The sequence below is a fragment of the Pongo pygmaeus genome, chromosome 15 (assembly GCF_028885625.2).
Source record: "Pongo pygmaeus isolate AG05252 chromosome 15, NHGRI_mPonPyg2-v2.0_pri, whole genome shotgun sequence".
NCBI classification, from domain to species: domain Eukaryota; kingdom Metazoa; phylum Chordata; class Mammalia; order Primates; family Hominidae; genus Pongo; species Pongo pygmaeus.
The window spans coordinates 89635657-89650250 of NC_072388.2; the positions used below are offsets into that span (position 1 = coordinate 89635657).

Consider the following 14594-nt stretch of genomic DNA (forward strand, 5'->3'; position numbering starts at 1 on the left):
ACAAACCCTGCACCCCACATGGCAAACTCCCCAAGAATCCTTAGAGTCAAATCCAGAAAACTTTCCTAGATGTCTGCTCTGTGCCAGGGCACCGAGGCAGGGGAGAGGGATCGGGGGATACAGAGTCACTCGTGGTTCCTGCAAAGAAGTAGTAACATTTTGGTGCATGACTGCGAAGCTTTGATCTCTCCTAATGAGGGGCGTGGGCTAAACAGGCAAGTGCCCAGGCTCTGGCACAGCAGTGGGTTGTAGGTATGGGCGGAGTGGTACCTGCATGGAGCCAGATCTGTGCCAGCGTCATCCAGGGGTGTAGCGGGCCCTGCTTAGGGGCACTGCTCTGCAGAGACGAAGCCACTTCTGACAGTGCCTGCTCCACTCTTGAGGCTGCTACTGATGTGGCATGGATGGAGCCTGTGAGAGGTTTTTGAGAAGACTCTATCAGGAGCGAAAGAACAGACCCAACCAATCAACCCTTTCCCACACAGACAAGTGCGGAACACACACACCCCTTCCCCCATGATGTTTCTAAGATTTACTGTCCACAAAGAAATGTGAGCAATCATGGCCTGGGGCCTTAGTTTCCATCCTTGGGCTTTAGCTAATCTTTCTGTCAACAAACAGAGCACATGCCCCCTCCAGGAGCTCAGCCTAGCAGTGTGAGTGCTGGGAGATGGGGGGCCAGATACACAGCTGTGATGATACTAGCATTTAAAAATCACATAAATGAAGTGCTGTAAGGGGACATTACAAAGCGCCCCTGTAAGGGGACATTACAAAGCGCCCCTGTAAGGGCCTAAACCTAGAAACTTAATCAGGGTGGGGGGAGGAATATACTTGCCTCCTGGGGTAGCATTTGGAGTAGAGGTACTGGCCATTCTCAAGACAAACCCAGCAACTTCCCGTTTCATTAGTACAAGCCTGGCCTTGGAGAGGTGGGCTACACCCTCGGTTTAGAACCATATTCTAAGGCATGACTTAAAAACTGCAGAAAAAAGCACACTTTTGCCCTGTGTATAAGTAGATGTCTATCCTTAAGGCTAGACTAGCAGGGGATGGGATGGAATGGGTTTGTAGCACAGACTCCTGGGGCTCAGAATATGCACCTGCCTAATTATTCTGTAAAACCTGCTGTCCTGAAAGGCTGAGAGGGGTCGACCGAGCATGTTCACTAGTCAAGGGTTGGGGGAGTGCACAAATCAAAATGCAAAACTCATTTCTCTTCACGTTGACCTCTTGGAGGATCGGAGACCACCTCCTTAAACAGAGGCTTGTTTCCCACCTCTTTCCAACATTCACTCTTGGAGATGTGGTTTTAGAATCGAGAGCAGGATTCTCAGTTGTTTCAAATTTGAAACTGTTAATATTTCTATTCACCTGCATCATTCTTAATTTGTACTTCATCAAAAAGTTTAGTATGGAGATAAACATCCCAACATTGAGAGTGGTAACTACCAACTCATCATAAAGTTTAAAATAGTAATAATCTATAAAGATAAATGCTGACTACAAAATAAATGGAGTTATATTCTTGAAAATACAAAATTGTGAGCATAAAAATAATTTCAGTTGTGCTTTGGAATGCACCCATCATCCATAAATTTAAAGAGTATTCACAGCAATAGATGCGCCATCCATATTGTTTTGATTGCTCCAATATAATGGTAACATGGATGCCTCTAAATGCACCTGAATCCTTTGGTGAGGCCTTGGTGGATGGAAATCAGAGTGGGCCAACAGTGCCCACAAGGATGACCAAGAGGAGAGCAGCCTCTGGAAAGGTCTAACAAGTCCTGCTGCACAATACAAAACTCAGAGGCTGAGTTAAAAGAGTCTAGTGGCTGGGCGCGGTGACTCACGCCTGTAATCCCAGCACTTTGGGAGGCCGAGGCGGGTGGATCATGAGGTCAGGAGATCGAGACCATCTTGGCTAACACGGTGAAACCCTGTCTCTACTAAAAACACAAAAAATTAGCCAGGTGCGGTGGCGGGTGCCTGTAATCCCAGCTACTCGGGAAGCTGAGGCAGGAGAATGGCGTGAACCCGGGAGGCGGAGCTTGCAGTGAGCAGAGATAGCGCCACTGCAGTCTGGCCTGGGTGAAAGAGCGAGACTCCGTCTCAAAATAAATAAATAAATAAATAAAATAAGTAATCCCAGCTACTCGGGGGGCTGAGGCAGGAGAATTGCTTGGAGGCAGGAGAATTGCTTGAACCCAGGAGGCAGAACTTGCAGTGAACTGAGATCGCTCCATTGCACTCCAGCCTGGATGACAGAGTGAGACTCTGTCTCAAAAAAAAAAAATAAATAAATAATAAAATAAATAAAAAATAAATAAATAATAAAAAAAGAGTCTAATTGATGGTATATGAAGGGGGAACCTAAGAAGTGTGCTAAGAATCTATCCTTGTTTAGACAAAGTATGTCTAACTACTATTTTTTAAAAATCTACATAGCAAAGTGATTAAACTGCTGTCAAAATTTCTTATTTGTCACCTTTTTATGGAAAGTAATATTTTTAACTTTGATAACAAGGACTTGATGTAGTTTCCCTGAGATTTTTAGTAGCAATGATAGTTAAATAAATGAGTAATCTAGAGGCTGTTGTTGCCCTATTCCGCCATTACCAAGTTGGCTACCTTCTCATTGGCTTGAACAGTGGTTCTCAACCTTAACTTCACATCAAAATCATTTGGGATTTAAAAAATCATGATGTTATAGCTACATCCCAGACCAACCACATCACTCAGTCTAGGGGTGAGGACTGGCATCTTTGTTAATCACCCCAACTGATTCCAATGTATAGCTAAGACTGAGAACCACTCGCTTGGAGAGACAGGAAGCAAATGTTACGAATATTTGGTCAAAAAAAGCCTGTACACGAGCCAGGCAGCCTGAGCTCTCCTGCTTCCCTGCAGCACAAGGGTCACCTGGGGAACAGAGTTCCAGGAAGATCTTGTTCTCTAGAACAGGGGTTCTTAGACTTTTTGGTCTCAGAATCTCTTCAGACTCTAAAAAATCATTGAAGACCCTAAAGAGATTGTTTATATGAGTTATGTCTATTGATATTCACATTAGAAGTAAAAACATGTTTTTTTTAACATGTTTTAACAGACATGTTTAAAATATTCACTTACTAATTCATTAAAAAATAACAACAATAAATTATTGCTCTGGAAACATTCCATACACTTTCTACCAGGTTCTGTGAATCTTTTGCTACAAGAGTTTGTGACTTTTGGAAGGGCTAATTTTGGTTTTTGGATTAACTGTTTTGTTTGGTCCACAAATAAATAATCAGAACTACTGCCAAAGTTTTTTCTCTTTGTGATATTTATACACAACTAAATCAATTAATTCCTAGCACAATATATTTTACTATGAATAAAGTCTGGCAGATGATGATGATGATGGCAACGATGATGACAGCAGTGGTGGTTGTCAGTTTTAGAGAACACACCATGTTTCAGGCACTGCAATTGGCACTTTATATGTACTAATCTTTAACCAGAACACAAACACTAGTCTGATTCCAAATCTGTCCTCTAAGTCCAGCTCTGACACCACCTCTTATAGGAAGGCTGCTGTGAGCCTTCCACTTCTCCCTACAATAAGTGAGACTCTCTGGTCCTTGGTGCTTCTATGTGGTTGTCACTAACAATGCACAGACCACATGTTTTAAAGTTAATATAACTGTCTCCCTTATTAGACCGTGTGGGTCTAGAAGATGGGAACTACGTCCTCAGTACAGGGATTTTCAGGGACTAACAATACCAGGCCCATACTAGGTATTAGGTAAATGAGTGTGCAGGGAATGAACGAGTGCTGGTAATAGACACGTCACTGTCTGAAATTCAGAAGAGGGTGGCCCCCTCTCTGGATGCACGTGTGCTCTACTCTTCACCCCTAACAGTGGCTCAGAGGCCAGAACCTTCACCCACTCAAAGGGCACTTCAGTGCAGTCCTCATCACTTCCAACAATCCACACTAAAAATGACAGTGGTGAATAGTTCCAATTAAATACGGACGTTTCCCCTAACATAAAATTAAAATATAGAGAAGCATAACAGGTTTATTAGAAATAATGTTTTTCTTCCTAGTCAATTTCTTGGTACACACATTTCATCAGGGCAGAGAGCCTTCATATTCTGAACCAGGGATAAATATTAGGGCAGTCACATAATAACAGCACATAACTAACAATAGTGAAATTATATAAGTTGGTATCTACTATTCTGAAAATAACACAACAAATAAAATTCTTCCATTGAATTAGCATTGGAAGGAGGGGGAAGGAAAAACATCACTTTAATCACAATGGATACAGCTGGTTAAAAAACAAACCAAGCAGGCAAGGTGCGGTGGCTCATGCCTGTAACCCCAGCACCACGGGAGGCCGAGGCAGGCGGATCACCTGAGGTCAGGAGTTCGAGACCAGCCTGGTCAACATAGTGAAACCCTGTCTCTATTAAAAATACAAAAAGTAGCGGGGTGTGGTGGTGCACACCTGTAATCCCAGCTACTCAGGAGGCTGAGGCAGGAGAACTGCTTGAACCCCAGAGGTGGAGGTTGCAGTGGGCTGAGACTGCGCCATTGCACTCCAGCCTGGGCAACAAGAGTGAGATTCCATCTAATAAAAAAACAAACAAAAAAAACCCTGTACTGTATTTTATTGTTTCATAGAACTGAAATGGTAAGTGACTATATAGACACTGGATTCTGACTTATACAGGTAAACAGCTGGAAACACTGGCTCTAACCAGCACATTTTTAAAGAACCCCTTTCTTTCTCACCACGGCAAACATGTTCCCACATCATACATCAGAATGAGAGCACTATTAACTTAAGGTGGAGATGGGCAAACTGAGGCTTGAAAAAGGAATCAGAAGTTAGAATATAGGACATATTTCCAATTTGAAATCCAAGGCTCTGCAGAAATAAGTTTCCAAATAATCAGGTTCAACAGGTAAGCCAGGGAGAGCACCTGGGCCACGGTGCATCTCTTATCTGCCACCCGGCTTCAAGAGGTCCCGCCACTGCCAGAGCCCACAGGACTGTGTGCTGCACAGCGGCTGCCATGTTCCATTAGGAGACAATGCGCCTCTCCCCTGCAGTCACAGGACACAGGGGCTCTGAAAAGCCACTGCAAGACCCACTGTACCAAGGGCTGACGTAGGCAGGTGAGAGCTCGCTCTGAAATCTAGCACAGGTCTGTCGTCAAATGGCCCGAATTGTGCAGGGGCATGTGACGTCCAGGAGCGGAGGCCATCTGCATTTCCACAAGCCAATGGCTTTCCTTGCCCTCCCACCTAGATCCTCAACCGAAAATGTTATCTTGGACACCTGATACAGAGGCAAAGTGCCACCTGAAGAACGTTCAGAGCCAGGGTTTCCTTCTAGGCTCCTCTCTCCATCACCGTGTGTGGGGGTAAGAAGAGGGGAAGGCAGCCGAGGACCTAGGAACTGTGATGGGAAGGCATTTCCTCATGGGCCAAGAGGACCAGGAACCAAGGTCACTGAACTCAGGGCACCATGAGTCCAAGCTCTGAACCCCTCCTGAGGTTTTCTGACCCACGCTCCTATCGTACACTGAGGGCTGTTGAGAAACCCTGCCTGCCATAAGTAGGACACTGGGACGGCTAGTTCAAATTGCCTTTGCAGGTGAAGCTTTTCCAAAAATCCTTTTTCCGATGCACATGACACCTGTGGTGAATTTCACATAGACCTCAGCTGTGGCAATCACATGTGAGCCCTATTCCACCAAAGTTCATCATCCAAAGGGATCCCAGCACCAATAATCCTGTGAAGAAAGGGCACAGGCTGGGAGTGGTGGCTCACACCTGTAATCCCAGCACTTTGGGAGGCTGAGGTGGGTGGATCACTTGAGGTTAGGAGTCTGAGACCACCCTGGCCAATATGGCCAAATCCTGTCTCTACTAAAAATACAAAAAAAATTAGCCGGGCCTGGTGGCGGGTGCCTGTAATCCCAGCTACTCAGGAGGCTGAGGCAGGAGAATCACTTGAACCCGGGAGGCAGAGGTTGCAGTGAGCTGAGATGGCACCACTGCTCTCCAGCCTGGGTGACAGAGCTAGATTCTGTCTCAAACAAAAAAAAAAAAAAGAAAGAAAAAGGAAAAAGCATAACTGATAAATTAAGTGGCTTAGTTATGCTTCATATCCCTATATTTGTCACACGCAAGTGTTGCCGAATAAATAGGATATATTATATTCCAGCTCTCCTTCTAACTATCTGGTGGCCTCAGTTAAGTGGCTGCAGTCTGAAGGACCCCTCGCCTTCCCTCTCCCCTCACAGCACGTAGAAGATGAGCTGGATCTCAGATGGAATCCTGCCCACCCGGTGACTTGGCGAGCATTCCAGTGCCAGGAACAATGGACAGCCACATTACATGATGTGTGAAAAACATCCTCTACCAAAAGATGTCAGCCGACCACCTCACATGAGGCTGGCGGGATTTGGGGCAGCTCCTTGCTTCCCAGCCCTGGAGAACTCACTCCATGCCTCATGAGTGTGAACGTGGGAGAACGACGGCACGTGGCCGCACCCCAAGCCCCATCTCTGTTTGGCACCCACATTCTTTCTGCCTAATGCTGCAGCGGCAGACACCTGCCCTCCCCACATTTTTCTGACAAGTAGCTGAGCCACTGCAGTCGTGGGCATGCAGAAATCACCTGCTGCTAATGAATTTCTGCTGTACCTGTTTTCCCTTGACCCTGAAATGATTCCAAATTCTCTGTCAACTTATTCACAATTAAAATAATAGGAAAAAGCAGCAGTTCCATCTCTTAAAGAACCTGAATATTAAGCAGCAATCTGAATGACTCAGCATTTTGTGAGCTAGCTTTGCTTTAGAATTTTCATTTCTCAACAGGAAAAAAAAAATTCTGTTTCTCAAGATAGGGCTTGGAAATAAATCAGTCCAACACTGCAGACTGCTGGCAGCTCTATGCCCTTCTGTCTCTGTGTGTCACCTGTGCTTGAAGAACCAGAATGTCCTGGGGGCTGAGGACGGGAGGAGGCGGAGGAGCTAGTGATGGCTGTCTCTTATTTCTTGAAGGGAGAGGAAGGGGCGTGAGTGTCCACTCTCACTGCGGCCCTCAAAGCAGGCATATTTCTCCATACCTTTTAAAAAACATAACTGCTGTCCCCTCATCTCCCTGGTGCACGGGAGTTAGGACAATTCCCATCTTTGCTGTAGGGTAGTCCTGCTTTCTGAGGAGGCGACTCCAGGTGGTGGCTCCTTGCACCGCGCTGTCACAGCTCTCCTCTCCATCTGCTGCTTCCCTGGGAGCTGCCCTCACGCCTTGTGTCCCCCAGTGTGACAGCAGGGGTGGGGCCGCTGCCCACCCAGTCCCACCAACCATGAGGGCTCCTGCTGTGGGTTCCTCTGATAAATAAATCACCTTAGTCACCATTCTAGTAGACACTTCCGTTTTTCACCAAGTGAAAAAAGGATTAAGACTCATAGCCCCAAGACGGGATCAGTTTCCCACTGTCTTTAACAGAATATCAAGCACCGTTTAAACCTGACAGCACGTGTTTTTTCCTGAGAGGGGGAAGCTCTTTCCAGGGAAGGACCCCAGTAAGGCAGGGAGGGCCGGGGACATGTCGTCACCGGTGGGCATGCGGGGCTAGCGCAGCATGCTGCTGGCGGGTGCTAGCAGGACCAGGTGGTCACACAGAAAGCATGGAGGGAAGCCGTTCACATGCATGCAGGAAGGCGCCAGCTGTCAGAGCGAGCCGCTGCCGGTGGCTCTGCGCTAGAGACAGTACCTTCTGGAGGACTACATTGGGCAGATGCTTCCATCTCCACCTGAATCCTCCCCGATGCATATTCATAAGGCTGTGTCTCGGGGTGGAAGTGCCTTCTGCCTGGGGAAGGCTCTCTGAGCCTCCAAGTGCCTGACTGCCGGCATCCTGGGGAAAGCCTCCTAGGTTGGGATGATATTCTAATGCTGGACACACTCCCCAACTTCTACCTGAGTGCCACTTACTGTTGGCTTGTCAGTTTCCTATCATTCCACTCAATCTTGTTTAAAGAAAGATACTACAGAACTAATTAAGGAGGATTATATTAAATTAATTTTAGTTTAATTAAAATAGCAAAAGAGGTTCTATATCAGAGCTGAATTTTAAAAATCACCACCCCTCAAAAATGGTACAGTCATCACAGAGTGATGTTCCCATATATACATAGATTTCTTTTAAAGCTACTTTATTCTATGAAGCAGGAACAGAGACTAAAACTGCCTAATTGACTAGTCACTTCCTGATCATGATATACATTCTTGAGTGTTAGAAAATGCAACTCAATAAAATGCTTGTCATGATGGAAAGAGAAAAACATCACTACTCTCTTGAATTCCTTTCTCACTCTTATTTTATTTTAGAGGTATGTTCTTCATTAACGTGTTTACTCTCTTCTTCTGGTGAATTACTGCTAAAAAGAGCAGCAACTTCACTAGAATCAGTGATAGGAAAAATGGAGCCAAGAACTCAAGTCGGTAATCTTGATTTTAGCACGTTCTTGGAGAGGGGAATAAAACATCAGCACAGATTTTTCTCCAAAAAAACAACTGCTAGGGCACCTGCAGGGGAGCACCCAGGGTCCTCTAAGAAGTGATGAGCAGCATGCAGAGAGCCCTGCTGGTTCGCTCCAGTCCTGCTCAGTCACCTCCACTCTTCTGGTCCTAGCTGCCCAGGGTGTAACTCAGGGGGAAGGCACCTGACTCGCCCTTAACCCAGGATCCATGGCTGCCAAATCATAAGGGCGGTGTACATAGAATAACTATGGAATTTACATTTTTACTGATGAGGAAATGAGGCCCAGGGCGATGCGGTGAGTTGCCGGGTGACTCCAGAGCTGGCCCTTGATGGTGAAAGGAACCTGGCAGGGCTTCTTTTATGAAGCACCTAATGTGTGATGACAACACCAACACACACCTCTTTTCTACTATGGACTGTTTTTAGTCCAGAAATAAAGGCACATCTAGGCTGAGCTGGATTTCAGAGGGTGGAATCAACTCTTAAGGGTGAGGGGCAGTATTTGCCATAAGCTAAAGGCTCAGGTCATTCACATGCACTGGATCCCCATATCCACCAGCATTTCCCCAAATGCAATCCATGAACACTGATTTCCTAGGGTGGAAAAAACGATTACATTAGTTTGGGAACACTGGGTCAAACTGCGGGACTTCTCAGAACGTTTAATGTGGTTAAGGTGAACTATGAAGCACTAGGCAGGAGATGGACTATCGTCCAAATATATTTGACCAAAGAGAATCAGTGGTCTAAGAAACATCCTTTGGCGGATTTGACAATTCACTAATGACTTAAACACCGCCAAAAGCACTGTTAGGCTGGGCGTGATGGCTCACGCCTGTAATCCCAGCATTCTGGGAGGCAAGGTGGGAGGATTGCTTGAGCCCAGGAGTTGGAAACCAGCCTGGGCAACACAGTGAGGCCTCCTCTCTGCTAAAAATTAAAAAATTAACTGGGTGTGATGGCGTGTGCCTGGTGTCCCAGCTGCTCAAGAGGCCAAGGTGGGAGGCTCGCTTGAGCCCTGGGGTTCCAGGCTTTAGTGAGCTGTAATCGTGTCATTGCACTCCAGCCTGATCTACTGAGTGAGACCTTGTCTCAAAGAGAAAAAAAAAAAAAAGCACTGATCCTACATCCAGGGAATTAAGCAATTCTTTTAAATTTTGGTAGATACAGTTTTAAGTTTTATGATGTCAGCTTATTTTTAGAAAAATTAACAGTTAGAATTGCTCTCCTATGCAACAATAATGGTTGGATTAATTACAGAAATTTCAAGATCCAACTGGCTCCCTCTACCTAAAACTTACTGGCCACCCGCCTTGGGAAGGCAGGGCATCTCATGCTTCCAATCAGTGCCAGGAGTGCTTCTCATCCACCCACTGCACACCCAGAGTTGGCCTTTTTCCCTGCAATGCCTTCTTTTGTAGTCCTTCTCAGATCAATACTGCCTCCTCATATATAAACCCAAGCTGCGTTGAATGCATTAGGATCTCAGGAGGGATGGGCTCCAGGTGGCAGAGTGGGCAGGCAGGTGGCAGAGGGATGTCCACGTCATCTCAGCATTCTCAGCACTCAACAACCACAATGCACATTCCATGGTGGGGGAGTGCGGTTCTGGAGGCCCTCGGAAGGATTAATAGATTGGTGAACTACTTACTAACTGAAAAAAGGGAAGGAAAACCATGAAAGTATGCTTCTGGAGAGTTGCCTTGGAACAACAGATCAAACCAAAAATTAAAACCAAGAAACAAAACATTTGAAAAATCAAAATTAAGGCTAAAAAAGCGAACAGAGTTCTAATAACCTTCCAACTGTAAGTCTGGCTGTCTAGAATCATATTTCCATTCAAGAGTGGCACACATTTTTCCACTAACAATTTTTTTTTTTTTTAAACCAAAGAAAGGCCAACTGGGCATTCCCCTATCCATTTAAATGTTCACCCAGCACATGAAAGCTGACCAATTCATGCAATGTATTTTGTTTCCAGAGCAGGAAATTCCAAAGCGAAGGGAAAAATAATCAAACAAGCAGGTTTTGGGTCTTTCCACACATTAACCCTAATCATGACTCCAATGGTTTATTGGGTTGGGCTAATTTTCTCTTCTATGAAGTCAAAGGGTTGGAGGGAGAAATTCATACAACTTCAGGTCTTGACTATCTGCTTGTCCTAATGGAAAAGTTGGGACTTAAAATCATTACAATTTTAATTAAGAAATTCTACATTTGTCAGTATGTTTTCCCCCTCTCTAACTAAATGCTGACTCTATGGGAGGGTGTAGATTCTCGAGAGCTTCAGTCTTAGTTGAAACACCTAGTTACTGGCTAGACAGTCCTTGAGGATGGAAAGATGACTTCAGCTTATTAAGAATAAACAACTGAGCACTGCCCAGGACATACTCCATTCAGCAGAAAGCCCAGTGGGTGCTCATCACCCCAGAAAGTCACTCATTAATCAGACATAAAGTGCCTCCCCTGAAGAGTCGGGACTGCAATCTTCAAAGCCTTTCAGGATCACAGGGCTCCCAAGATGCAACACGAAAAATACGGGCAGGTTGGTCTGTTGTGCAGAAAAGAGTGGACAGGGCAGTGGGAATATACCATGTTATTCTAGAATGGGAAGATCCCATTTTCAGACAATAAACTCATCAAAAGTCAATGTAAAGAATTTTTCTAGAAATATCAAAGTTGCCAATTGCCAGTAGGCATTGTATTAAGAGAAAATGTCTATTTTAAGAAATGCATTAAAAACAACATACACGGTGTTTAAACAGTATCTTCATCTTCCATTTCATAAAACTGGGATTGCCATGAAAGCAAAGTTCAGAACACTCAATATGCAGATAAGTACGGTCAGCGAGTTTTTTGGCGTGGATCGTTTATTTTGAATGGTAATCTAATTTCTGCCCTGGCTTTGTGTGTGTGAGAGCTGAACACAGCGGGTGAGCCATCAAAAGATGTGCACATTAGAGAAAGTGGTTCTTTCTGGCAGCAGTTCCCCTTAAGAGCTTTTGTTCAGCATATAACTGGGCATTTGGAACAAAGAGGAGCCCTTATAAATCACAGATATAGAGATTAAATTCTCTGGCAGTGCTGGCAGTGAACATTAAATAAATGAGCAAAAGAAAACAAGGATGGGCTCCCTGGGTCAGACTCATATTTAGGTCCTATTTAAGGGTTTTAGCAACCAGTGTTCATTTTCACACAGGGATATTTCTTGTTGCTGTTCATGGACAGGTTCTGGAACTCCCTAAAGCTGACTTTCAAAATTTCTGTGTTATTTAAAAGCAAGATTAGACTAAATAAAATACTATTCAATTTCTCTGCATAGTTTCATGACACAAACCCTACATTTTCCTTCACTGCCAATGGAAAACAGTTTACAGCACTGTTTCTCAAAATGTGGTCTAAAACCCACTGGCATTGGAATCGTAGGGGAGCAATTTATAAATCCAGATTCCCAGGCCCCACCTCAGGCCTAGTGAATATAAAGTTGGGGGGTGGGGACCAGGGGATCCGCTGCTTTAAAGGCTTTCTGTGTGGTTTTAATGCATGGTGAAGTTTGAGAACCACATGCTGAAAGGGCTGTGGCCCTGATCTGTAGAATACGGCCTTGATGATTATACACTGGTTGAATTCATTTCTAAATTGAAAACAGGAGTTTTTGCGCAAAATGTCATAATTTGCCTTTTAATAGGATTAATTTTTATGCATTTATATCAACTCCAGGAAAGCACGGAAGGACCCAAGGATTAGAGGCAATATTCTAGAAAAACTTCTATCCGTCCTGCCCAGAAGGTTTCCTTTACTTTGCAAAGAGGAGGCTGGAGCATGGGCTCTGATGCCTGCAATCTCAGGTTTCCTTCTGCCCCAAACAGCTTTTGGATTTTCAAATGAGCAAGATTTCTCTCTGACAAGTCTGATGAAGTTTCCACTCCAGCTTATCAGTTAGGAAGATTATCAGAAGGTAAAACACGCAAATGAAGTAGGTCTCACAAGAAAGGAAAAACCATGTTTACAGAGAGAGGGTTCCCGGCAGGGACCTGCGTCACTGAATGAATGAGCTGCAGGGGGCCACACAAAGGTATCGGGTTTGGGAGAATGAAGATGAGAAGACACAAACAGGTGGAGAGGAGATTCGGTTCTTGAAAGAGGAGAGGAGGAGGAGGAGGAATCTGACACTAAAAAAGTGAAAGAGAAAAAAAGGGTGAAGGCAAAAAAAAAAAACTTTAGAAACACAAAGAAAAAAATAAACTCGCTTTTAATATACTCACATAAGCTGCAAAGAAAATGAGGTCATGTAATACACAATCATTCCTCTACTTGACAATAGAATACAAGTGCTTTTCGAAGAAAACAAATTTGTTTTTCCACTGGTTATTTAGTTGGTCCACAACACCACCATGGAATAAAAATAACTCAAGATTTACCTGGGCACAGATTCAGCAGTGTGATCTGCTGAAAATAATACATCTTTAGCCTACAATATCCAGAACATTCTAGAGGAAACAATATGCTTTTCAACTGGAAAGGGTTAGGACTTGACTTTACATGGATTTGTTTTTTATGAGAAGCACTTATATACAGTTTACTTGAAAATAAGGTTTTCCAAGGTGCAGAGTACTGAAGTGCAGCACTATGTCATGGTCCCAGCATTATGACAAGGGGGTGCTAAGCTTTCTGGGGTGGTCTATGGTTTGGTGTGCAGGTTGGGCACTTTGGGAAAAAAGCCAGTATGGCTGCCTTCATGTCTTACAGCTGGAGGAACACGTGGCAATGGGGAGATCACCGCAGCTGCAATTAGAAATTTACCCAAACAAAGTGGATCAAACTTTCAAGTTAAAAGACTTATTTTGCGTTGTATAGGTATTTGTTGATATCTACCAATTATTAAAGATAAATTCGCTTACCCCACATCCTGTTTTAAAGGCAAAGGAATAAAATATTTTTTTTTCATTCTCTATTTAAGGAACTACCAACTTATTCCAAAGAAAAGACAATGACTCAGAGCTTCAAAGTAAAGACTGTCACTCTATTTGAGTCCTCTTTCACTGGCTGGGACCTATGAGATGGCAGAAGCGGAAGGAAGGGACGCCCAAGGTGATACCTAAGGGGAAGTCATGCTCTATAAGGGGGGCTATTTTAGTTTGACAAGTCTGTTTAATGAAACAAAATTCCACTCTATTAGCTACAGTGGACTTGGCCAGTTCAAAGCTTATAGACGTGGGTGACTCCTCATGTTATTCCACAGCTCTGCATATGGACAATTTCAGAGGTAGGAAACCGTATTCCAGTTAAACAACCACTTCCAAAATCATGAACACTGAGGCTGCACTGTATAAGGACCCAGGGTATATAATAATAGTATTGTAGTTATATATTTTTAAGCTCTTATCAGTTACACATATATCCTGAAATTTTAACAGGCAAAATAGGATATTAGGGACTTGCCTTAAAATACTCTAGGAAAAGCAAGTGTGGGATAGGAGACAGAGAGCAAATGAGAATGCTGACTGCTAAAACTCACTGGTGGGTAATGGGAATATTAGTATCTCTGTTCTGGCATATTAGAAATTTTTCCATAATAGAAATTAAAAAACAGAAAAAGAAAATAAATTTAGTTCTGGGGGAAAACAAAACAAAACAAAACAGATCGAAGAGGACTTGCGGCCTCACAAAGGAATCTGCCCGCACAGCGGGTGATCCTGGGCGTGTGCCCCAGGGTTGGCAGGATCTTGACAGTGGAAGTTCACTGTGGCTGTGGCTGTGCACCCTCATGGATGCTAACACTGCAGGGCTCTGCTTGTGTCGGACGCCTGTGCCCTTTAAAGGGGATTTAGAAAAGCAGTTAAGTGTCAGGCATGACGCTGATAAGCTGCCACCGGCCAGGGCTGGGTTCTCCCAGGCCACATTTGATCTCAGGGTCACTTCTGTTTCACTGGGAACCATTCTGACCTCGGATAAGTTCCTTTTCTCTTTGCCTCTATAGCCCAGTTGCTTTTCTAGATGAGCAGTGCCGCAGTGGCTATTCAAAATTAGCCAGG

The 14594-nt window shown here is 44.3% G+C and overlaps 1 protein-coding gene across 10 annotated transcripts in view; it reads right to left on the reverse strand.

Moving 5' to 3' along the window:
* Window positions 1-14594, reverse strand: part of TTC7B (tetratricopeptide repeat domain 7B) — a 292264-nt gene that overhangs the window by 65473 nt on the left and 212197 nt on the right. For 4 of the 10 annotated variants that reach the window (XM_063651990.1, XM_063651988.1, XM_054447523.2 and 1 more), the window contains 2 exons: window positions 10211-10261; window positions 271-411 (listed from right to left, as the gene is read on the reverse strand). The exons of 2 other annotated variants lie outside the window; for them this stretch is intronic. In XM_063651990.1, the coding sequence (XP_063508060.1) occupies window positions 271-411; window positions 10211-10261 (192 nt within the window). Of the gene's footprint in view, window positions 1-270; window positions 412-10210; window positions 10262-12569; window positions 12732-14594 lie in introns of all 10 variants that reach the window. 4 more of the 10 variants (XM_063651993.1, XM_063651989.1, XM_054447524.2 and 1 more) reach the window with 2 other exon arrangements.